General features: G+C 35.9%; 1 protein-coding gene and 1 non-coding gene across 2 annotated transcripts; one reads left to right on the top strand and one right to left on the bottom strand.

The window, feature by feature from the left end:
• Nucleotides 1-5,037: 5,037 nt before the first annotated feature.
• LOC147538636 (small nucleolar RNA R72) lies at nt 5,038-5,126 on the bottom strand. Its single transcript, XR_015226828.1, has one exon. It is a non-coding gene; the product is annotated as a small nucleolar RNA R72 (small nucleolar RNA).
• A 7,802-nt stretch (nt 5,127-12,928) lies between these two features.
• Nucleotides 12,929-17,080, top strand: LOC147538635 (uncharacterized). Its single transcript, XM_086639158.1, has 2 exons — nt 12,929-15,101; nt 15,198-17,080. Exons 1-2 carry the CDS (start codon nt 14,734-14,736, stop codon nt 16,240-16,242), a joined length of 1,413 nt encoding a protein of 470 aa, XP_086495284.1. The 5' UTR covers nt 12,929-14,733; the 3' UTR covers nt 16,243-17,080.
• Nucleotides 17,081-24,980: the final 7,900 nt, after the last annotated feature.

Raw genomic sequence — 24,980 nt, 5'->3', positions numbered from 1 at the left:
CTTTAACCTATTTCCAACTTCATTGGCATCAAAGAATCTAAATTATAGATTCTTTTTCGGTCTTCTCGTTGGTGAAAGAAACAAAACATGAGACATCAAAAGAATGAACTACACACAAGTCATCTCGACGTAAGGGGCACATATTAGGTTATCGATAATCTCAATTTTCGCGTCTCCTAGAGCCAAAAGATATGCCTTCAGCAAGGATGTCAAATATTGACTACTTTTTTTTTTGTTGAAAAAATATTGACTACTTAGATCCAGAGAGTTTCACCTGTAAATGAAAGTATAGAATATAAGCATTAACAGTTCAGGAGCTCAAGGAAGAAGGTACAATGGCTTCTTTCCAAGAACATATCTAGGCAAAAAATGCCATACATCAAAGTAAATCTTCAAACATATGGGGTATGACCATGGTGAAGTTCTATAAATGCAAGCAAGAATAATATAAATTTTTCTCAAATATCAAGCTAGATATCAATTGCACTAATTGCCACATTATTAAACATTTCATATGTTGTCGGTAGTGCTATAGAAACGGTTGGAAATCAAACTTTATCCTTTTTAATCCAAAGCCTCTATTATGCACCAAAGCTGGAAAACAAATAATCAAAAGGCATCGATTCTAAAATTAGGGCGGAATTGAACCTCCAAATTCTCTTACGGAAGTCAGATTATTTGAGTTCAAGATTAGTTTGGTATTGATAATGGTGGTCCAGAAGTGCGCATCGTGATGGTGCTAGTTGTAATTATGGTGGTCGTAATGATTTTCATTGTCATGGTGGTAGCGAGAGTGGCGTTATTAGTGTACACGCCCAACAAATATGGAGGCGCTGGTTATTGTATTGGTGATAGAGTGACTTTTGTGCACAGATTGATGTGTAATAAACGAAGGATGTGTAATAATTTTCTCTGAATCTTTAAAATCTTAAACATATAAACAACATAACTCCTATAGTCTTGTTGTTGATGTTTTGACGTAAATATGTAAAGCAAAAAAGCTAGGTTGGAGAAGAGGTACTGTATAGATGCTTAATGACCCACAAAGAAGATAAACACAAACTTCACCTTTCGTCCAGGAAGGCCGCCATTTGCATTAATGCAAACATAGATGACAATTAGTATCTGCATCTACACCAAGCTGCTTTAGACCCACAACCAAGTCCAACCTCTCTCTCTCTCTGTCTCCAACATATCAGTGGGCTCGAAAATGAGAACGATGTTTTTCAAGAATTATCAATTTCTCAATAAAAATCCTCTCCCGAATATATCTTTGTCTACAAGTTATAAGGTATAGATAGAAAACCTGGCATTTCCACCGGCAACAGTAACCATAGCCGTCAATGGACGCATTCCTGACCCAACATTCCACAAGAAAAGCTGACCTTCCTCTTTTGCTTCTTTCTCAACAGAAATCGTCCACTGGAACCTTCAACAGTCACTCTATTATTCTCTGCCTTCTTCGACATGTAAGTCAAGTACTTCCAGAGCACGAAGATTATTATAGATATCTTCACTGTGTAACAAGTTGTCCACCACAGCCGTTAGCATTTACAAGATTTGTTGATTTCCAGTCTTTAATGTACAACAAGCATCCTATCTGACATTTTCTCAAACACCTTATGAGTATAATTCGATTAAATATATGAACAAAAACAAACAAAGGACTAATGGAACAAAACACAAAGTGCAGAATGTTAGACTGCATCTAGAACAAAGTAAATCTTAGAAACACAAAATTACAATGTTTAATCAATGAATAATCAAAAAGGGCGAACACCATTAGAGACTTACCAGGCTGAATTTCATTTCATTTCTAACACAAATATGCAAGGGTTTCATACCCAATAGTTTTATATTAAAAAATAGTAACATAAATTTATTCATTCATGAAGATGGATCGGTACAGTGAATGAAAGAGCTTGGTGGAAGAGAAAGAGGCTGAGGGCCATGAAGAGAGAGTTGTGGAATAGGAATCGAGCTTGATTGGGGACAGACATGCAAAACAACAGTTAGTTCCATCTTACCGTTGATTTGTCCAAATCACCAGCCAACTCACCATCAAGGAGCATTTATTTTGTCCCAGTCAGCACAACCCCACTCTGTTTTGTTATATAGACTAGGCATAGCCCGTGCCTCCGGCACGGTGAAAATCCTAATTATAGTGCGATCATATATATATTTTTTTGTTAAGCATTGTTTACTATCTTTTCTAGCTTGAGTTCGACAACTTTTTTTTAAGTGAATGAACATGTGAGAATCATATAATATAGAGATGCATAAATTGATTATCGTTTAATATGAAGACGTATAGTTTGAGGATTGAGAGCAAATGTGTGGAGATATTTTTAAAGACGACAAGTTGAAGAAAAAATGTGTGATATGGAGTAAAGCATTTAATTTTTTGCTCCGGGCATGTTTCTTAAGAGTAAGACGGACAATATATATATGCTCAGTTATTAGGAAAAATTGAACTCAAATAATTTTATTAAAATTAAAAATAAAAATTGTCATAAATTGAAATTTATAGTAAATAATTTTATTACAAAGAAGACAACATATACGTGTTAAATTTTGTCAGTTCTTGTTACATATTTATCTATTTTATCATAGATAATTGTATAATGTTAAAGCAACATTCCATCTTATTTACGAAGATTCCCTCAAAAACACAGGTATGATATTTCCTTTTCTCTTTCAGCATGAACACTATTACCTGTTCGAGTGAAAGAAGTAGAAGAAAAGAGAATGTATAACCAAAACTATAACAGGTTGTAGTAAAGATTAAAATTTTTACTCATATTACTGAAGTGTGAAAGAAGAAGAAGAAAAGAGAAAGTATAGCTAGATATTAGGACAGGCCGTAATCACGACTGAAATTTGTATTAGTATTATTAGTGCATAACTCGAATTTAAGTAAGAAGCAATAAGCAATAGTTGTTCATTCTTGACCATTGGAATTTAGGTATATCTTATATGTGCCCAAATATCTGTTGGCCTAGATCGACATTCACATCATAATTTGTGTACGATTCATCTAATACGACATTTGTATAAGATTCGTATTATAAGCAACATATAATAAACAAATAAGGAATAAATGTAATGGTACCCTAGTAACATTGTATTCTCATCCCTGTAAATATTACAATGATTAAGAGAGTTTTAGTCAATCTTAATTTCAATATTGGCTAAATTGAGTTGTTAAACTTACGGTTTGCTTCTAAAGTGCTAAGAATCCACTCTATATATGCTGAGTTATAAAAAAAATGTTGAATAATGGAGGAGGAAACACTTGCGTTAACTAACAATCGAATGAACTAAGTTGGTGTGCTTTAGTTGAGAATGAATCAGGTTTTTATGGAGAAATTAGAGTAGCCTAAAGTCCAAAACCAATTTATTGATGAACATAAAATTTTAAGGAGAGAGTTAATGAAATTTTTTGGTGGTAGAAAGAGAAGTTTCTGGGGAATGAAATTTGAATGATACAATGAATAAGGGAGATTAACTCAAAAGGATGATGAACAATCATGGAGTATTTGATATCGGGGCTCTACTAATTAAAAGAAAATGATGAACAATCATGGAGTTGTCGATCTAGTTGACAACTTTCCTATCTTTTGTCTTAGTCCTAGTCACAGCCAAGTTGTATTGTACTATAGGGAGTATTTGATATCAGGGCTCCTACTAATTAAAAGAAAATGATGAACAATCAAGGAGTTGTCGATCGAGTTGACAATTTTTCTATTTTTTGATGGTAGAATATATTTTGATGGTCTTTTTCCATGAATTTTAATTAACAAATAAAACTTAATTAGTTTTGAACGAACAAAAACTTCTTTTTAGAAAGTAAAAGTATAGTCTTAATAAATTTCTCAAATTAATCTTATTAAATTTGTCAAAATTGAAGAACTTAGGAAGAGACATGGTAAGGGTTAATTAAAATTAGGGAGATTATATTAGAATTAAGTTTAAAGATACCAGATCATTACAAATTAGATAGATACAGAAATGCATCTAGTTTGATTTAAACAAAAAGATAAAAGAAAATTTATCCAAAGTACAAAAATCTAAGGGAGAAAAGAGTGTAAAATTATTCATGTAAATGTAACACCATACATACAAACATGAATAAACTTCAAACATTAATTTTGTTTGATTTGAACAAAAAGATAAAAGAAAATTTATCCGAAGTACAAAAATCGAAGGGAGAGAAGAGTATAAAATTATTCATGTAAATGTAACATCACACATACAAACATGAATAAACTTCAAACATTAATTTTGTTTGTGCATAAAGTGAAATTTCCCATTTTGTTATATGCTTCAACAAAAAAAAAAATTCTTCATGCAACTTTGTAACTTATTTGTTGTTGGAGGAGTAGAGGAGGTTTAAAAAAACCATTAGAATTTTGTGAGAGTACTTATGGGGGTTTATGAAGGAAGAATTGTTGGTTAGAATTCCATTATATAGAATGAGTTAAGGAATGTGATTGGTTGGGAGGGTTATAAAATGTCATTACATCTAAGTAAGCAATTATGGAGGGTTAATACAAAGTAAATTAAATACATGTATGTCTTCCAATCTAGTTGGCAGATTTTCTTTTTTTCTTGTCCTAGTCAGCTTGTCCTAGTCACAACCAAGCTGTTTTGTAATATAGATATTAGATTTTAATTCTAACTTTCACCTATTAATGATATTTTAGGAACCAATTAAAATAAATTTCTTTCGGAAAAGATAATAAAAGTTTATAGAAAAGTGTTGAATTCACTCTATACATCAAATGTTTGTAAAATATGACAATTCTTTACAAAATAATCATTGTGGTACACATGAATCTGTTCATATTGCAGGCCCTGCATCTTTCAATCTTTTGAAAATAATTATTTTGTACAAACTAATTTGATCCAAATGAAGAGAAAATTTCAAATTTCTTCAAATAAAAACAATCAGGGGGTGGGAATAATATAAATTTTTAGAAAATAAAAATTATAAATTAAAAGAATATGGACTTAGATTATAAGGGTTAGGGCATCATGCATCAGAGTCATGGAAGTTTTATAGAACAACATAGCTCTAATCAATCAGAGCTTCTGTTTTCATTGTTCAAATTTCATCATAGCATGCTAAACCCCACAATCAATCAAAACTATACTTTTATTCAAACAAATAGTAGTTTATTCTCCCCAATTATTTCATTTTTTACTATAAACAAAAACAAAACAAATAATAGACTATGAAGTTCATTTTGATTGAACATGGAAGTTAAAGATAGAAAGACCAAAGTAAATAATAGAATTATATAGTATTTTATATATAGAGAGAGAGAGAGGAATAGTTATCAAACTAATAAAATATGAAGATGGAGAGGCAAGCGGATCCAAGAACAGATTAGATTATGAGTTCTGATTTGTGCGCCGTTTCTTATATAAGTTAAGATGTTTAGGAGTTTGTATTTTAGGGCTAGGGTTTCATTTTGTCTGTGTAAATTTACAGTTTTATACCTAATAAAATTTGTATTCTTTATACACGTGTCTAGTGGGGAAAAATAACCTAGCCTGATTTAGTGGTTGGCGATGTACCTTGCCTTAACGGTGTCAAGGCGTGTCTACGTACAGAAGACGGTCCCTTGGACAACGGGACTAGGGTTAACCGGTTTGGGATCTCAAATCCTAACCTGTCACGTCCCGACTACAACACTATAACCTCGATGCGGAAGATATTCTTCATTTTGTGGCTTGTAAATTTGACCACACGTCTTGACAATGATATGAAATTCGATGCTAGAAGCCTGCATAGTCAAATGGAAGATGAAAAATTTATTTAGCATCCCATATCATTGTATATGGACTAAATGGACACCCAAAATTCCCAAGGGAAAAGAAGATTTCCACAGGGAGGAACCAAAAGTTGATTCCAAATTATCCTGCCAGTATTCTCAAAGTAAAGAGGCCATGTCTACTCAATCTTAAATAAAAGAAACGAGTCTGACACCTAGTAATTGGGATCACTGTCGTAGTAAGGATATAAATAACGAACTAAGCCGACAAATGGTCGCAAATAAATTACGAAAAAGGATGGAAGTGAAAATGTTAAGGGGTTATGATAACAAGTTATATGTAAACGATAACTAGAGACTAAAGTGAGCGACAAAAAAGGGGATGTGAAATGAGATACAAACCATGAACGACAACAAGGAGAGTTCATATCCATTACATAGTATCATCTGGGTCGAACGGTAAAAAGAGATTGATATTATAATTCTCAAAAGAAAAAGGACAGGGCCCTTAAGATGCAAGATCAAAGACACGTGGTTGTAGTAGGAAGGTACGTGTGGTTGTACTGAATGAATACCAAAGAAGCCAACCACATGCCAGCCGACCGTCAGAAATTGATTCCGGTGGAGGAAGGGTGGATTGCAAGTAAGATGAAGATGACTTACAGAGTAAGAAACAAAATAACCATGAAGAGTAAACATGACGGAACAATAAAGTCGAGATCTGATTTAGATGTAGTGGTGTTTGGTTTATAATGGAGGTTAACTGAGCAGATGTGGGGGAATAGCAAAAAAGAGTTAATAAAAATAGAACTAGCAGAGATAAGGCAAGAGAAGACTGTGTTCAAAATAATACTAAGCTAATAGGCTAATACAAAAGTAAGAGATGATTAACCATAAATAAAACAAGAATAGAGTTAAGGTTCATCATTGATAATACACAAAATGTTCAACCGTTGAATGACGTCAAGAAGTAAAGAAAATACCAGAAGCCCAACCGATCAACCTTACTCAAGGTAACAGGACCATTAGGCCCGAAAAGATCTGCCACCTAGGGCCAGAACTAGGAGGTCGGCAAGATCAACTAAGAAGCTTCAACCCTGTTCGGCCTAAAACACAACCAGGTCTGCCCTTGAGATTCTCAAGAAGTGTAGGGGGTCCACTTAAGCAAGGTCGATGACTAACACCCTAGCTGGGAAGGCAGAAGCATGCCGCATGCTTACCGACTTAATCTCGAATCTTCCTAAAAATTTAAGTCGGTTATAGATCTGAAGTGTTTGATTAACTTGGGTGATGAGTCATGAAAATAACTCATCTGAGTCTCTTAATTTGGGTTAGTTAGTTCAGTTCGAGCAGTTACTCTCATGAATTGTGTGTTTCTCTTGTACAGGTGTCTTCTACGGAATTGAGCTTGAAAAACAGATAAAAAAGGACATTTTGGTCATTTTGGTAGTAAGGGTATTTTGCGAGTTATGGCCGATTTTGATGCTCGGATGAAAGTAGAGTCCGAGACGAATTTAGTGGCGAAAACGGATTTCAAATCGGAGTCCACACGAGAAAGTTAGACGATGTCAAAGTTTGGAGTGTAGAAGGTTGACCAAATGGCTGGATGACACGTGGCGACCAACGCTATGGTGAGGGATGAAATCTCGGTACAACTGGTGGTGACACAGGTTATAGTCGAGATCAGCTCTTCACGCTGATTTTGTGTGGCGCGACTCATTATACAACGATGCCCCTATACGTGAGATTACAAAATCCAACGGCCGGTGCATTCTCAGATTACGTGGCTTCATCCATGACATGCGCTGCATCTCCTGTCCTCTTACCGCGAAGCATAGAATCATCCAATCTTGCCAGCCAACACAGCAACACAGGATTGGCAACTTCCCATAATCTTTGGCAGGTAAAGAGAAAGAGAGAGAATCATCTCTCTAACAGTAAGAGTGCGTGAGCTAGAGAGAGGAAACCGAGATTTTTCAAATCAAAACAGAAGGGATAGAGAAAGCTCTCGGCTGGTTTAGAAGATTAGAGAGAGAAAGATAGAGATGAATATATTTTCAGAATCAAAAGAGGGAAGACTTCTATAAAAAAGAGGTTGAACAGGAGGTAGGGAGATCTCTCGGCTGGGGGTTCATCTTCCCGGAGCTCAACCCTAACAGAAATTATTAGAGAAAGAGAGAGAGGAGAACAGAGAGGGAATCGGTTTTAGAGATCATCACCATCTTCATCTATCGTTTTATTTGTCTTCCTTTTATCTCTTTAATTGTGGTTTCTTTATTTGTGAGAGGTAGAGAGATTACAGAGAGATAGAGAGTTTTACAGAGAAAGAAAGAGAAAGGGATTGTAGAGAGAGAGAGAGAGAGAACAATAATGGAGAGATTCGGATTTCATTACTTTTCATCTTGTTTTTGATTTTACTCTTTGTTTTCTGTTTTCTTGGTGAGAGAGTAATAGAATACTTAAAGAGAAAGAGAGAAACAGGAGGTTAGAGTGAGAAACAGAGTTGGAGAAGACGAGAAAATAGGCGAGAAAATTATTTTCCCAGAAGGAATCCATTTCCGGGAAGACGAGAAAATCGTTTTCCCAGAGGGTGCGTTTGGCAGATTTCCGGGAAAAACATAAGGAAATCAATTCCTTAAGGCTCTGTTTGGCTGCAAAATCAGTAAGAAATCCAACTTTTTCTACTTTTCTCCCATCATTTATTTAGTTAAACTTCCATCTATCATCATGAGAAACTAAATTTCTTATCTAGGGTTTTAGATGAAGTCATAATAATTGTTTTCTCGATAATTTATTAAAGTTTTTACCATTTTAACGATAAAATCTTCCGGGTTTTTAGACCGTTCATGGACTAAAACCTGAGTTATATAAAGAACTCTCTAATTAGATCAACATTAAATTGTCGTTAGAATTATTAGGAAGACGGATTCGAAAACCCTAGGTTCCCTTTTTCTGAATACCGACTTATTTATTTATTTATTTTTGAGTTTTATATTTTATTTTTATTTTACCTCAATCAAACCATTTTTAAATCTCAATAGTTTTAAGGTTAGATTTTAGTTTAACTTAGTCTCTGAGGAACGAACCGGTCTTACCGGACTTATTACTTGACGCCCGTATACTTGCGGGTGGAGACCTTTTAGGGTAACCTTTTAGGCCCATCAAGTTTTTGGCGCCGCTGCCGGGGACTTAGTTTAAATTTGATCTAATTTTATTTCTATTTTTGGTAAGTTTATATTTTTGGACACTTTTACTTGCTTTTCCGTTTTTGGTGTAGGAAAAAACACTAAGGAGCAAAGGAGAAGGCGCAACAAGGAGAAGAGCTCAAGAAGAAGAATTTACATTTTTTGTTATTTTTTTTTGGTGAGAGAGAGACTTTTAGACTTTCTAGTTTTATTTTTTTAAGTTTTGACCCTAAATTGGAGGGCTTAATTAAATTGTAACCGAAAACCAAAACGAAGCATCGGGTTGGAACACTCGCGGGTCATCTACAAAGGTCATCGCCCGTCTTGAACGGGAGGTAAATTTCTTGAACACCCACGAATCTCCTGTCAGTGGGTATTGGTGTGAATTTGTGTGCCTAATTGCTTTGATCGAACTGTTAGTGTAATCATTCTAGTAAGGGCACTAACCCAGTTACAAGTTAAGAAACGGATTTCATCACCGTTCTCTTGCCCACATAGGTAACAAAATTCACGAACCCAAACCTCACTTAAAAAGCTAAAATATTATTTAGACATCAGCCCCTAAGGTATCGAGCTCATAAGACCCTTAAAAAACAACTCGAGAAATTGACTCTTATCTAGGCATTCTCAGAGGAAAGTTTGTAAACAATTCTTGTCAAAAAGGCCGCCTCGAGAAGAGGAAACGTTCGCCGAAGGAAGACGGTTGTCACAACGTTCATCGTTGGTTGTCTTCCTGGAGAATTGTTTACCGACTACTCTGATCGAGTAACCTTTATAACAGTCAAAGTTCAAGTGTTGTGGCGAAGTAGGAGCTGTCTAGCTTTTTAGGTGAATCTGACAAACCCACTCATTGCTAGATTTTGTCTAGGTTGTTTGGTGGAGTCAGCCTAATTGTGTTTGCTTTCCTATAAGATCTTCGTAGGGCTTCCTCGGTTTTCGGTCTATAAAAAAAAAAAAAAAAAATTTGATGAGAAATGGATAGATCGTGGTCCCAACATAATGGCAGAAGGGACGAGAGTTCTTCAAATCTACCATGGTGGTATTTAGCAAATGGGCAGAATAGTAGTAGTCATCCTAGAGACAATGTGCATAATGATGGTCGTAGGGATTATTATCAACCTCAAGAAGGTTATGAACCATATTATAGATATCCTGACAGATCATCTTACATGCATTATAGTAGAGAGTCTTATGCTCCAAATGTGTCCCAACCTCAATGGGAAAACATTGAAACTAATGACTCTTACATGCATTATAACGAAGAATTTTATGCTTCACACGTATCTCAACCTCAATGGGATAACGGTGAAACTATTGATCCTTCATCTTTAGCATCACCTTCGTTGGCCGAAACTATGAGTATGTTAAAGAAGGTTCATGAAGAGTCTATTAGTGAGCTAAGGAGGATTAATGGAGAATCTTCTGCTCCACACGTGTCTCAACCTCAATGGGATAACGGTGAAAAGGTTGACTCTTCATCTTTAGCATCATCTTCATTGACCCAAACTGTTAGTGATCTTCAAAAGAGTACTCTCGAGTGTAGTCAGACTTTAGAAGAAAAGAATGACAATACCTATAGAACTCTACAAGAAATAACAACTAGTATTATAGAAGAAGATCACCATGAGAATGTAGAGTACGGTCCACAGTGTCCCGTGTACTATGATGACGAGGATACAATTTTAGAGGAGTACAGTTCTCCCGACAACATCGTTATTGAGACTAAAATCTCAGAAACGATGGAGCCCGATATTGAGATATCCTCTCAGTGTATCGAACTTGAAATCCATTCAGACCATAATGAAGAGTTCACTAGAGTTGAAGATGATTTGAAGTTGTTTGACTCAACTGAGGATGATGAATCATGGTTGACCAATTTGCTAAATGAGAGGATTGACTCGCCTGATTTAGGCGAAGATTTAGAATTCTTTAGGGACACCAATGATAACATGATAAAAGAAATTATAGAAGGACTATCTAACTCGACTTCTAGGGATTGTGAGTCTGATAGTAGGGCTTCTCCATTGAAGGAACCCGAAGTACCTGTTTTAGAGAACCCTAGTTTAAGTCCGGGTGTCATTGATAGTCCTTTAGATTACTTTGCATTTTGTCCCTCAAAACCATATGTAGATTTTGAAGCACTCACTCCCTCTGTCGATCATCCATATGAAGACCCATTCTATCCGGTCTGTACTCTCTCTAGTGCGGTGCCAAACTTAACGACCTTATTGTCGTCTAAGTTTGGGGATTGCCCTACTTTCTTGATAGTCTCACTTACACTATCACCAAGTTACGAAAATGTGAGACTATCGTTCACTGAAAACTTTGTGTTTTGGATGGACCCACAGATGTATCGATTATTGGTTTACAGTTAATCACATAATTGTAATCCAGTAGGTATAATTTTTTCTATTTTTCGAACCATCTGTTTCGTCTGGCTGAAGACGTTAAACTTAGCGCTTTCTGGGAGGCAACCCATACAGAGGACGCTGAACCGGGTAATATCTCTCCCTTCACCCTGTTATTTTTGCATAGTCTTCAGAACATTGAGGACAATGTTCGGTTTAAGTTTGGGGATGGGGATTGAATTTTTATTTTTAGTCCTTATTTCAAAAATTCAAAAGGGTTCAAAATTTTTAATTTTTGGATTGGAAACGTGAGTCTAGTTGTTTTTGCTTGTTAATAGTTATAGAGTCTAGTTGGTTGTACTATGCTTTTGCTAAAGGTTTTTCCACGAATTTCGAGTCGTGAAGTTGTCTGTGCACTAGCCATGTGAGTGTTAGATAAGTAAGGAGTAGAGTTTTCTAAGAGAACTTAATCGATCATTAGTGAAGACTTAACCCATGTGAGATTCTGAGCCTTTCTTTTGCTTTGAGTGATCTCTTCTGAGCTAATTCTGAGTAGAATGAAGAGCTACTCAACCTCGCAATATTCCTTAGAACTCAGTTGATCTCTTGAGTTCAAATTTTACAACCACTAGGGATGTCATCAGGAATGCAAACCTTCTCTTGTAGTCTGAGAAACTTGAAAACAGTGTCAACTATAGGAAGATAAGAACGCCATCATTATTTAGAACCCTGATAATAAGGCATGAAGCAAAGTGAATAGAATTTTACCAAGGAAAGAATAATGTGAAGAAAGTATGTTATGTATTTTGAGTTTTATGATGAGACATGAAAATGTCCCATCTGAATCTCTTAACTCGGGTTAGTTAGTCTATTTCGAGCAGTTACTCTGATAAATTGAGTGTTTCTCTTTCTCAGGTGTCTTTACGGAGTTCGGTGTGAAAGATAGCTAAAATCGGAAGAAACACACACTTGAGGGCATTTTGGTCATTTTAATGACAAGGGTATTCTGGTCAATATTAGTACTCATGGAAAGTAGAGACCAAGACGAACCCGTAGGCGAAAACGAAAGTCAAATCGGAGTCCGGATGAGCAAATTAGAGCAAGTCAAAGTTCGGGTAAAAATAGGTGGACCATGAGTCAAAGCCTCTGCTGACGTCATCATGACGTCAGCATCATCACCTTCATCACCAATTATTCAGCTTAAAACCGAGACTTCCCATTTTTTGGGAGTTTCCATTTTTTTTCTTAGCCGACTCCATCAAAAACCGACTTCAACGATTCAAAAGAAGAAAAAGGAAATAATGAGAAGAGAAAGGAATGTTTCACAAACCGAGATTTAGAGAGATAATCTCTCGGCTAAACCGAAATGGATAGAAGATATTCAGAGAGAGAGAAGATGAAATCTTTCTCTTAACAGTAGAAAGAGAGAGCTGTGTTGATGAAGACTTTCCTAACCGAGGAGATCAATGAAGGAAAGTTTTTAAATGTTTAGAAAGAGAGAATGAAAACCGACAAGGAGATAGTTGGGTTTATTATTTCTTACCATGTTCAAAGATTTGAGAGAGAGGGAGTCGGCCATGGAATATAAAAAAACAGAGAAGAACAACTGAAGGACATCTCGGATTTGGGGAAGACAACCTCTCAAGCTCAACTAACAAGAAATTACAGAGAGAGAGGGAGATAGAGAGAGAAACCATCATCATCATCTTCATCTTTTCTATTTCTTCTTATATTGTTTCTTTATTTTTGTGAGAGAAATCAAGAAACAGAGATTGATAGAGAGGTATTGAGTGATTGTATAGAGAGAGAGAAAGAGATAGAGAAATCCAATAAAATCAAAGTTCATTATCTTTTCTTCTTCTTTTGCAACTGTTTTCTGAATTTTTGTGAGAGAAATCAAGAAACAGAGAGTTATAGAGAGAGAAAGGAACATTTTAGAAGGATTTAAAGAGAATTTCCAGAAAGTAGAGAGAGAAAATCAGTTGGAGAAGATGAGAAAATCAGTGGGAAAATCATTTTCCAACAGAGAAATCGATTCCGGGAAGATGAGAAAATCGTTTTCCCTAAGGGTCTGTTTGGTCTGTTCTCCTGGAAAATCGTAAAAACAAAAGGAAAACTTTTCCCTTAGGGTCTGTTTGGCTGCCAGACAGGAAATCAGCAAGAAAAGTTATGATTCTTCTTCCATTCTCTCTTTTACTTTTCGTATTTATTTTAAATCTCGATCATGATTAATTAATAATCTCTCATCTAGGATTTTATGAAGAAACTAATTCTTGATCTTTTAGATATATTCTTGATTGATTAATTCTTTTGATTGAATGATAAAGTTTAATTCATTTTGGTTTGATAAATAGATTTTCTTTTCACTATTTATACTTTTCGATTTGATGCATCGTGCTTATGTTAAATCATTTGACGGTTCATACTTATTAATTGATAAATAGTAGTTTAGAGATTTATTTATTTAAAATAAAATGATTACATTGTTATGTTTTATTCGGTTTTAACGAAAACATCTCCCGGAATTAGGATAGTTCATTATCCGAAATTCTGAGTTATAAAAAAGAGAATTAACCATTTTAAGTATTTGTTTCTAAAAGTGATTTTATGTGGTGGAATCCTAAACCCTAGACTCCTCTCCCCATTTGAGTTCATTTTCATTTCCGTAATTTTATTTATTTTATTTTAAAAACCAAAATCAAAACCATTTTCAAAATCGTCTTACTTCCAAGTCTTAGAATAGGTTTCACTTAGTCTCTGAGGAACGAACCGGTCTTACCGGAATTTATTATTACTTGACGCCCGTATACTTGCGGGTGGTGACCTATTTAGGAAACTTTCTAGGCCCACCAAGTTTTTGGCGCCGCTGCCGGGGACTAAGTTCAAAATTTTTTCTAATCTTGGGAAGTTTTTATTTTTGGTAAGTTTTAATTTTTGGCTACTTTGACTTGCTTCTCTATTTTTGGTGTGTAGGGCATTAAGGAGCGAAAGAGAAGACGCAAACAAGGAGGAGGAGTCGAAAAGAAGAAATTTACATTTATTTTTTTATTTTATTTTATTTTTGGTGAGAGAGAGACTTTAGACTTTCTAGTTTTTATTTTTGGATTAAAGTTTTGACCCTAAATTAGAGGGCTTATAAATTGTAACCGAAAAACCAAAACGAAGCCTCGGGTTCGAACACTCGCGGGGAGAGTGGCCCGGGTCGTCTGCAAAGGTCGTCGCCCGTCTCGAACGGGAGGTAACTTTCTCTAATCACCCACGAATCCCCTGTTAGTGGGTACTTTTTATAAGATCTTCGTAGTGCTTCCTCGGTTTTCGTGTTAAAAAAATTAAAAAAAAAAAAAAATTCGGACCAAAAGAAAGGAGTCAAGTTTAGTTACATAAGTGTCAATTCTCATCTTGTGATCGTGCCTGACCATCATGGCGCATTTTTCTAATGGTTGGACGTACCCTGTTGATGATGATGACCTTGATCTAAAGGGACCCGTCATCAACCGAACTGATATAACCTTAAGAGAATACCAACAGTTGCGTAAAGACTGGCTTAACCAACGTGGTACGACTCTAAGAGATTGTCAACGACTTAACGAGGGGAATAGGCTAGTTGAGCCTAACCGAACTGGTATGACCCTAGGAGAGTACCAACAGATGTGTAGAGACGAGCCTAACCGACCGGGTATGACATTTCAGGATTATAAACGAATGTCTAGAAACAGTCCGATTAGTGAGTGGAGTAGACCATATGAGCCTGATCGATCTCATATGACATTAGGAGATTATCAGCAAATGTGTAGAGATGGTCCGATTAGCGATGGATATGGTCCGACGCCAAATATATATGAGAGACCTTATTGTCCACACTATTCTGTGACCAATGACTTTAGAGACAGGTATGATCCTAATATGTACGGAGGAAGTTATTATCAAGAGTCTACGTTTAATTACACTAGCGAACCTTATTATGAGGAGACTCTTGAAGATAGATCTCGATCAGAGTCCGAGAGTCGTCTTATTGAGATTATGTCACAATTTGCGACTCAAATGCAGCAGGATACTGAGTCCTTGGCTCAACAGATGAAAATGTTTAAGTCACAGTTATTCGCCGACGAGGAAGGGGGTTCACCACCCCAAACTCAGGAAGGTACTAGGTACGATGACGAGGTTAATACGTCTAACCCTAGTACTAAGTTAAATGTCGATGAATTTACTGATAATACCTTAGAGCCTGAAAGGTCTGATGACCTTGTTGTCTTGCTTCCTCCACCTATGTCATCTCACCATGATAGGACTACACTAGACATTGATATTCAAGATGATGGCTCTATGAGCAAGTTTGGGAATGACACTATTCTGAACTTTCCGACATTTGAGATTTGTAAGGAGTCAGCCTTAGATGAAATTCTAGGAAGGCATGATATTATACCTGACTGCGAGACTTCAGATGTCTTTGAGGACATTGATAACGTTAGAGACATGTTAGATACTTTGTCAGACTGTGTACCTAAGGAAACCATGGACCTTGACCTGGTCCCCGAGCATATTGCCTTACCCTTAGAGTCTAGTTTGACCTTTCACATGGTCTCAGACTCGGTTGTTGATCCCTTTTGGGACACTTCAGATGTCTCCTCTAGAACGTCTATGGAAATAGTGGATATTCTATCCACTAAGCTTGCAGATGACTTTCTGCCTTCGACGGATATATTGGCCCTTCATTGTTATGTCGATCCTTTTGATGACTTTCTAGTCATTGGTCCAAGTATTTATAGTTACTTAGTGGACTGTGCATCCACTAAGTTTGGGGATTGCCCCTCATCTTTAATAGTCTCACATGCACTCTCTGCAATTCACAAAGATGTGAGACTATCGTTCACTGAAAACTTTGTGTTTTGGGTGGACCCACAGATGTATCGAATATTGGTTTACAGTTAAACACATATCTGTAATCCAGTAGGTTAGTTCTTTCTATTTGTTCGAGTCATCTGTTTCGTCTGGCTGAAGACGTTAAACTTAGCGCTTTCTGGGAGGCAACCCACGCTTAGGACTTCCGAATCAGGTAATATCTTTCCCTCATCCTGTTATTTTTGCATAGTCTTCAGAACATTGAGGACAATGTTCGGTTTAAGTTTGGGGATAGGGGATTGAAATTTTTGCTAAGTCCTTATTTCAAAAATTCAAAAGGGTTTAAAATTTTTCAAAATTTTTAATTTTTGGATTGAAAATGTGAGTCTAGTTGTTTTTGCTTGTTAATAGTTATAAAATCTAGTTGGTCGGACTATCCGTTTGCTAAAGGTTTTTCCATGAATTTCGAGTCTTGAAGTTGTCTGTGTACTAGCCATGTGAGTGTTAGATAGGTGAAGAGTAGACTTTTCTGAGAGAACTTAATCGATCATTAGTGGAGACTTAACCTATGTGAGATTCTGAGCCTTTCTTTTTGCTTTGAGTGACCTCTTCTGCGTTAACTCCGAGTAGAGTGAAGAGCTACTCAACCTCGCAACATTCATTAGAGCTCAGTTGATCTCTTGAGTTCAAATTTTACAACCACTAGGGATGTCATCAGGAAGTAAACCTTTCTCTTGTAGTCTGGAAACTTGAAAACAGTGTCAACTAGAGGAAGATAGAAATCCATTTGTTAGAACCCTGAGAATAAGGCATGAAGCAAAATGAAGAGAATTAGACCCAAGGAAAGAATAATGTCAAGAAAGTTCTTTGTGTATTTGAGTTTGATTACCAGAAAAGTACTATGAAAAAAAAAAAAAAAAAAAAAAAACTTGGTGGGCCTAGAAAGTTTCCTAAATAGGTCACCACCCGCAAGTATACGGGCGTCAAGTAATAATAAATTCCGGTAAGACCGGTTCGTTCCTCAGAGACTAAGTGAAACCTATTCTAAGACTTGGAAGTAAGACGATTTTGAAAATGGTTTTGATTTTGGTTTTTAAAATAAAATAAATAAAATTACGGAAATGAAAATGAACTCAAATGGGGAGAGGAGTCTAGGGTTTAGGATTCCACCACATAAAATCACTTTTAGAAACAAATACTTAAAATGGTTAATTCTCTTTTTTATAACTCAGAATTTCGGATAATGAACTATCCTAATTCCGGGAGATGTTTTCGTTAAAACCGAATAAAACATAACAATGTAATCATTTTATTTTAAATAAATAAATCTCTAAACTACTATTTATCAATTAATAAGTATGAACCGTCAAATGATTTAACATAAGCACGATGCATCAAATCGAAAAGTATAAATAGTGAAAAGAAAATCTATTTATCAAACCAAAATGAATTAAACTTTATCATTCAATCAAAAGAATTAATCAATCAAGAATATATCTAAAAGATCAAGAATTAGTTTCTTCATAAAATCCTAGATGAGAGATTATTAATTAATCATGATCGAGATTTAAAATAAATACGAAAAGTAAAAGAGAGAATGGAAGAAGAATCATAACTTTTCTTGCTGATTTCCTGTCTGGCAGCCAAACAGACCCTAAGGGAAGAGTTTTCCTTTTGTTTTTACGATTTTCCAGGAGAACAGACCAAACAGACCCTTAGGGAAAACGATTTTCTCATCTTCCCGGAATCGATTTCTCTGTTGGAAAATGATTTTCCCACTGATTTTCTCATCTTCTCCAACTGATTTTCTCTCTCTACTTTCTGGAAATTCTCTTTAAATCCTTCTAAAATGTTCCTTTCTCTCTCTATAACTCTCTGTTTCTTGATTTCTCTCACAAAAATTCAGAAAACAGTTGCAAAAGAAGAAGAAAAGATAATGAACTTTGATTTTATTGGATTTCTCTATCTCTTTCTCTCTCTCTCTATACAATCACTCAATACCTCTCTATCAATCTCTGTTTCTTGATTTCTCTCACAAAAATAAAGAAACAATATAAGAAGAAATAGAAAAGATGAAGATGATGATGATGGTTTCTCTCTCTATCTCCCTCTCTCTCTGTAATTTCTTGTTAGTTGAGCTTGAGAGGTTGTCTTCCCCAAATCCGAGATGTCCTTCAGTTGTTCTTCTCTGTTTTTTTATATTCCATAACCGACTCCCTCTCTCTCAAATCCGAGTCCTTCTGTCTTTCTAAAACCTTCAATCCCACTGAATATCTAAGGAACCTGAGAAGAGAAAGACTCCAAAATATATCTTACCAATCTCTCTCAATATTTCTTTCCTTTCCAGTTCTAAACACCATTTCAAATCCCCTCTCTCTACTGTTTAAAACCTAAAAGGAAATAAACCCTTTTATTTTTTTAAAAAAGATATGAGAGCAAAAGAAGGAGATGAGCATGGCCTATGAACGTGTGTAGGCTGGCAAGAATAGGAGCCGTTATGGTGTGGCAGCAGTAGTTTAAGGAATTGAAATGCACAAATTAAACCCACTTAGTAGCAAGGATTAAAAGGCAACCGTCAGATCATAAAATGTGTGGAGATGAAGGCATGGAGCACCCGGGACTACTATGGTAACTTGCGTCGCACCACGTGAAATCAACTCCTGTAGTGGGTCCCGAAATAACCATTGCACCAACCACTAAACCAGAATTTATACCTCTCCAATGGTTGATCGCCACGTGTCTTTGAAGACTAAAGTTGACTTGAATTTGACACCAACTTTGACCCACTATATTTTTCTCGTCCGAATTCCGATTTGAGTTCTGTTTTCGCCCACGAGTTCGTCTTGAATTCTAGTTTCATCCGAGTACCAAAATAGACCAAACTACCAGAGCATCATTAGCACCAAATTACCGAAATGCCCCTAATGTGTCAATCTCCCGATTTTAACCGTTTTTCGCGCTCAATTCCATAGAAGACACCTGGACAAGAGAAACAAGTATTTCATGAGAGTAACTGCTCGAAATGAACTAACTAACCCGAGTTAAGAGATTCAGATGGGACATTTTCATGTCTCATCAAAAGCTCTCGGCTGGTTTAGAAGATTAGAGAGAGAAAGATAGAGATGAATATATTTTCAGAATCAAAAGAGGGAAGACTTCTATAAAAGGGAGGTTGAACAAGAGGTAGGGAGATCTCTCGGCTGGGGGTTCATCTTCCCGGAGCTCAACCCTAACAGAAATTATTAGAGAAAGAGAGAAAGGAGAACAGAGAGGGAATCGGTTTTAGAGATCATCACCATCTTCATCTATCGTTTTATTTGTCTTCCTTTTATCTCTTTAATTGTGGTTTCTTTATTTGTGAGAGGTAGAGAGATTACAGAGAGATAGAGAGTTTTACAGAGAAAGAAAGAGAAAAAGATTGTAGAGAGAGAGATAGAGAGAGAGAGAGAGAGAGAGAACAATAATGGAGAGATTCGGATTTCATTACTTTTCATCTTGTTTTTTATTTTACTCTTTGTTTTCTGTTTTCTTGGTGAGAGAGTAATAGAATACTTAAAGAGAAAGAGAGAAACAGGAGGTTAGAGTGAGAAACAGAGTTGGAGAAGACGAGAAAATAGGCGAGAAAATTATTTTCCCAGAAGGAATCCATTTCCGGGAAGACGAGAAAATCGTTTTCCCAGAGGGTGCGTTTGGCAGATTTCCGGGAAAAACAGAAGGAAATCAATTCCTTAAGGCTCTGTTTGGCTGCAAAATCAGTAAGAAATCCAACTTTTTCTACTTTTCTCCCATCATTTATTTAGTTAAACTTCCATCTATCATCATGAGAAACTAAATTTCTTATCTAGGGTTTTAGATGAAGTCATAATAATTGTTTTCTCGATAATTTATTAAAGTTTTTACCATTTTAACGATAAAATCTTCCGGGTTTTTAGACCGTTCATGGACTAAAACCTGAGTTATATAAAGAACTCTCTAATTAGATCAACATTAAATTGTCGTTAGAATTATTAGGAAGACGGATTCGAAAACCCTAGGTTCCCTTTTTCTGAATACCGACTTATTTATTTATTTATTTTTGAGTTTTATATTTTATTTTTATTTTACCTCAATCAAACCATTTTTAAATCTCAATAGTTTTAAGGTTAGATTTTAGTTTAACTTAGTCTCTGAGGAACGAACCGGTCTTACCGGACTTATTACTTGACGCCCATATACTTGCGGGTGGAGACCTTTTAGGGTAACCTTTTAGGCCCATCAAGTTTTTGGCGCCGCTGCCGGGGACTTAGTTTAAATTTGATCTAATTTTATTTCTATTTTTGGTAAGTTTATATTTTTGGACACTTTTACTTGCTTTTCCGTTTTTGGTGTAGAAAAAAACACTAAGGAGCAAAGGAGAAGGCGCAACAAGGAGAAGAGCTCAAGAAGAAGAATATGGTTCATGACTGTCTTGAGCGTCAGAGAGGTTTCCGAACCCTTTGCAAGTTTTCCCCTAGGATTATTGGAGCAAGGAGCAGGAATCAAAGGAAGGAGTATCAATCACCTAGACGGAATGTCAATCATAACAGAAGCTATATCTCGATTCACTGACTGATAAACGGAAGACCATTTTTTGACATCAGCCATCATCATCACATAGAGCATGTAAGGAAGATGAAGTTTCAAGTGCCCAATGAAGTCGCACTGGAATTTCATATGGGATAAGATTAAAGAGAGAAGCTAAAGATTATAGTGAAAAAAGTATTGATGATCGTGTTTTTACTTCCCTGGTGTTACCAATGTATTGAAAGTTTTTGGGGTTTCATCTTGCAGCAGCTCCATCTTCAGTTAGTTGTTAGTGTTAAGATCTTCTTTGAGAGTGAGTAAGCTCACAGGGTTGAGTTTTTCCGTCTGATTCAAGTCTTCTAGCAATCTTGATGATAACCCCTAGATCAGTGGTTTAGTCGATTGGGTGTGTTTGTTTATGAAAAACCTTAGATTTATGATTATGTTAAGATAATACAAGAAGACTCAGATGATTTTGTGTGAGATTGTTAGAGGAATGAGCGAATCAAGGATTAGGGTTGATAGATTGGAGTTGGTGTTGAGGGTTCGGTAGAAAGGAGAAAGGGAAATCACCTTCTTCGTGACGTAAGGCGGGGCTCTCTTCTTCGTGACTTAAGGAAATTGATAATCAAAGTAGTGGTGCCAAACTGCCAACCCTTGCTATAGATATTTGGCGGCAACTAATTCTAATAGGAGTATAAATTGATTTTGAAAGTTTAGTTTCAAATCGAATCAAAGAACTTAGAAATTTTGATGAAAATTTGATTTTTAACTTTAGCTTGAAATTGTAACAAGGAGTATATAAATACCCATCACTCACTTTTCTTATCCCCATCTTACATGAAAAAAACTCTTTTATCTTCATATGTTACTTTTGTATTTCTATATCTATCTTTCTTATAAGTTTCTACATCTTTGACATAATGGAAGCTCAATTGAGAACTACTCCCAATTCTCCTAAACAATCAACATCGAGAAGAAATTTAACGAATCTTCAACGACTAACAATCTTTGGGTCCTTTCTCAAACAAAGTCAAAATGGAAAACTTAAAAGAGGTGTTGCAATTAAAGTTGTCAAATTATTTTGTGTACATCCAAACGCAATTCGTCGTATTTGGCATCAAGCATTACCCAATATTTTTTATGGATATTTGGCCAATGTGTCCCATGGGCTATCAAAACGAGTTGGGCGTAAGCGAGGTGAGATTGATCCTACTAAAATTTCTGAAATTCCTTTACGTTAGCGTACAAATATCCGTTCATTAGAAACAGTTGTGGACATGTCAAAATGAACACTTCATAGATGAATCAAAGAAGGTAGCATTAGGACTCATTCAAATCCGTTAAAGCCAACTTTAACAGATGAAAATAAGAAATCCAGGTTGTGTTTTTGTCTATCAATGCTTGAAGAGGAGTTTAATTTTCTTGACAAACCGATCTTCAAAAATATGCTCAATTATGTGCATATTGATGAAAAATAGTTTTATTTAACAAAAGAATCTCATAAATATTCTCTTCTCCGACAAGAAGAAAAGCCTCAACGTACTTGTAAAAGTAAACGTTTCATCACAAAAGTCATGTTTTTAGCCGTGGTTGCACATCCAAGATTTGGGTCTTCTAGCAATGAAGAATTCAATGGAAAGATAAGAATTTTTCCACTTACATTTCAAGAGCCTATAAAGAGGAATAGTAAAAATCGAACTGCTGGAACCTCAGAGACAAAACTAATTATCGGTTACCAAAGATGTTATTCGATCATGCTTCATTAACAAAGTTTTACCGTCAATTCAAAGCAGATGGCCACATAGTAACAATATGTAAACTATATTTATTCAACAAGACAACGCAAGACCACATATAGATCCAAACGATAATGAATTTCTTGAAGCCACTTGTAGAGATGGATTTGATTTTCGCTTGTCCTTTTAAGCACCAAATAATCCAGATTTTAATGTTCTAAATCTTGGTTATTTCGGGCAATTCAATCCTTGTAACATCAAGCAACACCCAAAACAATTGATGAATTAGTTCATGTTGTTCAAAAATCTTTTGAAGATTTATCATTTGAAAGCCTAAATTATGTTTTCTTAACATTTCAAATGTGCGTGATTGAGACAATGAAAGTGTTTGGAGGCAACAACTAGAAAGTCCCACATATGTGAAAACACCGACTAGAGAAAAATGGTAATCTACCAATTCAACTTGATTGCGTTAATAGAAAATATTTGAAACTATTTAAAGCAACAAAATTTATGAAGTTTTTGAAATGAGTTCAGATAGTGAAACAAGTACTTATAAAAAAGAACATATTAATGATTTATTAACAATGCATTTTCTCGAACAATATAATTGTAGGTACTTCACGAGACAACCATATAGGAATAATTCATTCACTGGAAGACAATATGTTTATAATGTACTAAATGGCCACGTCAATTGGTGTCCAAATATGTTTCATTTGAAGGCATATGTATTGTATGACTTGTGTGATGCATGATGATACACAAAATGGTTAACCTTTAACTAACGTCAAGAAGTCAAAAAAATACCAGAAGCCCAACAGGTCAACTCGTCTCAAGGCAACATGACCGCTAAGCCCAAAGAGATCTGCCACCTAAGCCCAGATCTGGGAGGTCGACTAAATCCTCTAAGGAGCTCCAACCCTGTTTCCCCTTAAACACAACCAGGTCTTCCCTGGGATTCTCAAGAAGTATATGGGAGTCCATGTAAGCTAGGCCGATACCTTACACCAAGAACATGGAAAGGCAGAAGTGCGCCACATGCTTACCGACTTAATCCCGAATCTTTACAAAGATCCTAGTCAGCTAAGATCCTAAGTGTTTAATTAACTTAGGCTTCAAGAGTCTCAAAGTAAATTTTCCAAGTATGTCAACATGTCTCATGACTTTCAGACCGTGCACCCTTACATTAGGAGCAAAGGAGACATATACTGACCTTGGTTTCAGGTATTATAATTGTTATGAAATTATGTATAACTTTAGGAGTATTTATTATTATAATTATGTTATTTGATTAATATTCAGAATATTGGTGCAAATGATGGGATACACGTGAATGCTTCTGTACTAGCCGGTAAATCACAAATACCTTACCATGGTAGAAAAACTTTACCTACTCAAAATATTATGTATACAAACGATTTTGATATGTGTTTTGAGTTTGTTGTTCCCGGGGTCGGAAGACACAACAAATGATTCAAGGGTGTTCATAGAGACAATTACTGATGAACAAATAAATATTCCCCATCCTCTGGAAGGTAACTTAATTTATCACAAACCAATTTTTATGATATAATTTTTAATTTATTAACAGGGAAATACTACTTGGTTGACTCAGGATATTCTAACGTAAATGATTTTTTAGAGCCTTACAAGAGAGAGAGGTACCATCTTAAAGATTACAGAGGAAGTAGCTGAGCACTGTGTTCTGCTAAAGAGCAGTTCAACTACGCGCATTCATCATTGCTCAATGTGATTGAAAGATGCTTTGGAGTATTGAAAGCTCGCTTCCCAATTTTAAAGATGATGCGACGTTCTAGTCTTCAAAAGTAGAGAAACATCGTAATTGTAGCGTGTGCACTACATAACTTTATTGGGAAACATGTGTTGGACTATGATATTGCTGATGTCAAAAAATGACAATCTGGTTATTAGTCTAAAATAAGAGACTTGAAGTTGGATCGCGTCTGAGTGAATTATACTGCTCCACAAATTCTCGCCCCCGCTCCTGAGAACCTGGGAGAAAACCTGCAAAGAGTTCGAAAACCCATCCGATGTTCAGGACAATCAGATTTCCCTTTGCAATTAAAGTATTGAGTATGGATTGATCCTTGGGGAACGTCCCTTGATAAAGGTGATGAGATGACCTTTATAGGCTGCTTTGGACCGTTTATGATAGACGGTGAGATTGAGGCGGTTGAGATCCACTGTCTCATATTAGAACTACTATTTTTTTGTTAATGTTTCCTCTTTATGTTTATCTCGTATCTTGGTATTTAGAAATTCTTATGTTCAAGGATCTCTTGTTAATATCCTGCCGAGTTGATAGATTTTCTGGGAGATGTTTCATCCTTTGAGACTCTTGAAGTCCAAGTTAATTAAACACTTATGACCGTAGCCGACTGAGATTTCTAGGAAGATTCGGGATTAAGTCGGTAAGCGCGCGTCGCGCTTCTGTCTTCCCATGTTTAGGGTGTAAGACACCGCCCTTGCTTACGTGGATTCTCCAATACTTCTTGCAAATCCTAAGGCAGACCTGGTTGTGTT

Source organism: Eschscholzia californica, unplaced genomic scaffold, assembly GCF_041429995.1.
Source record: "Eschscholzia californica isolate CP2 unplaced genomic scaffold, dmEscCali1.0.p SCAF_5, whole genome shotgun sequence".
In the NCBI taxonomy this organism is placed as follows: domain Eukaryota; kingdom Viridiplantae; phylum Streptophyta; class Magnoliopsida; order Ranunculales; family Papaveraceae; genus Eschscholzia; species Eschscholzia californica.
Note: the sequence above shows the minus strand (reverse complement) of the source record. Positions and strands in the feature narration are given on the sequence as shown.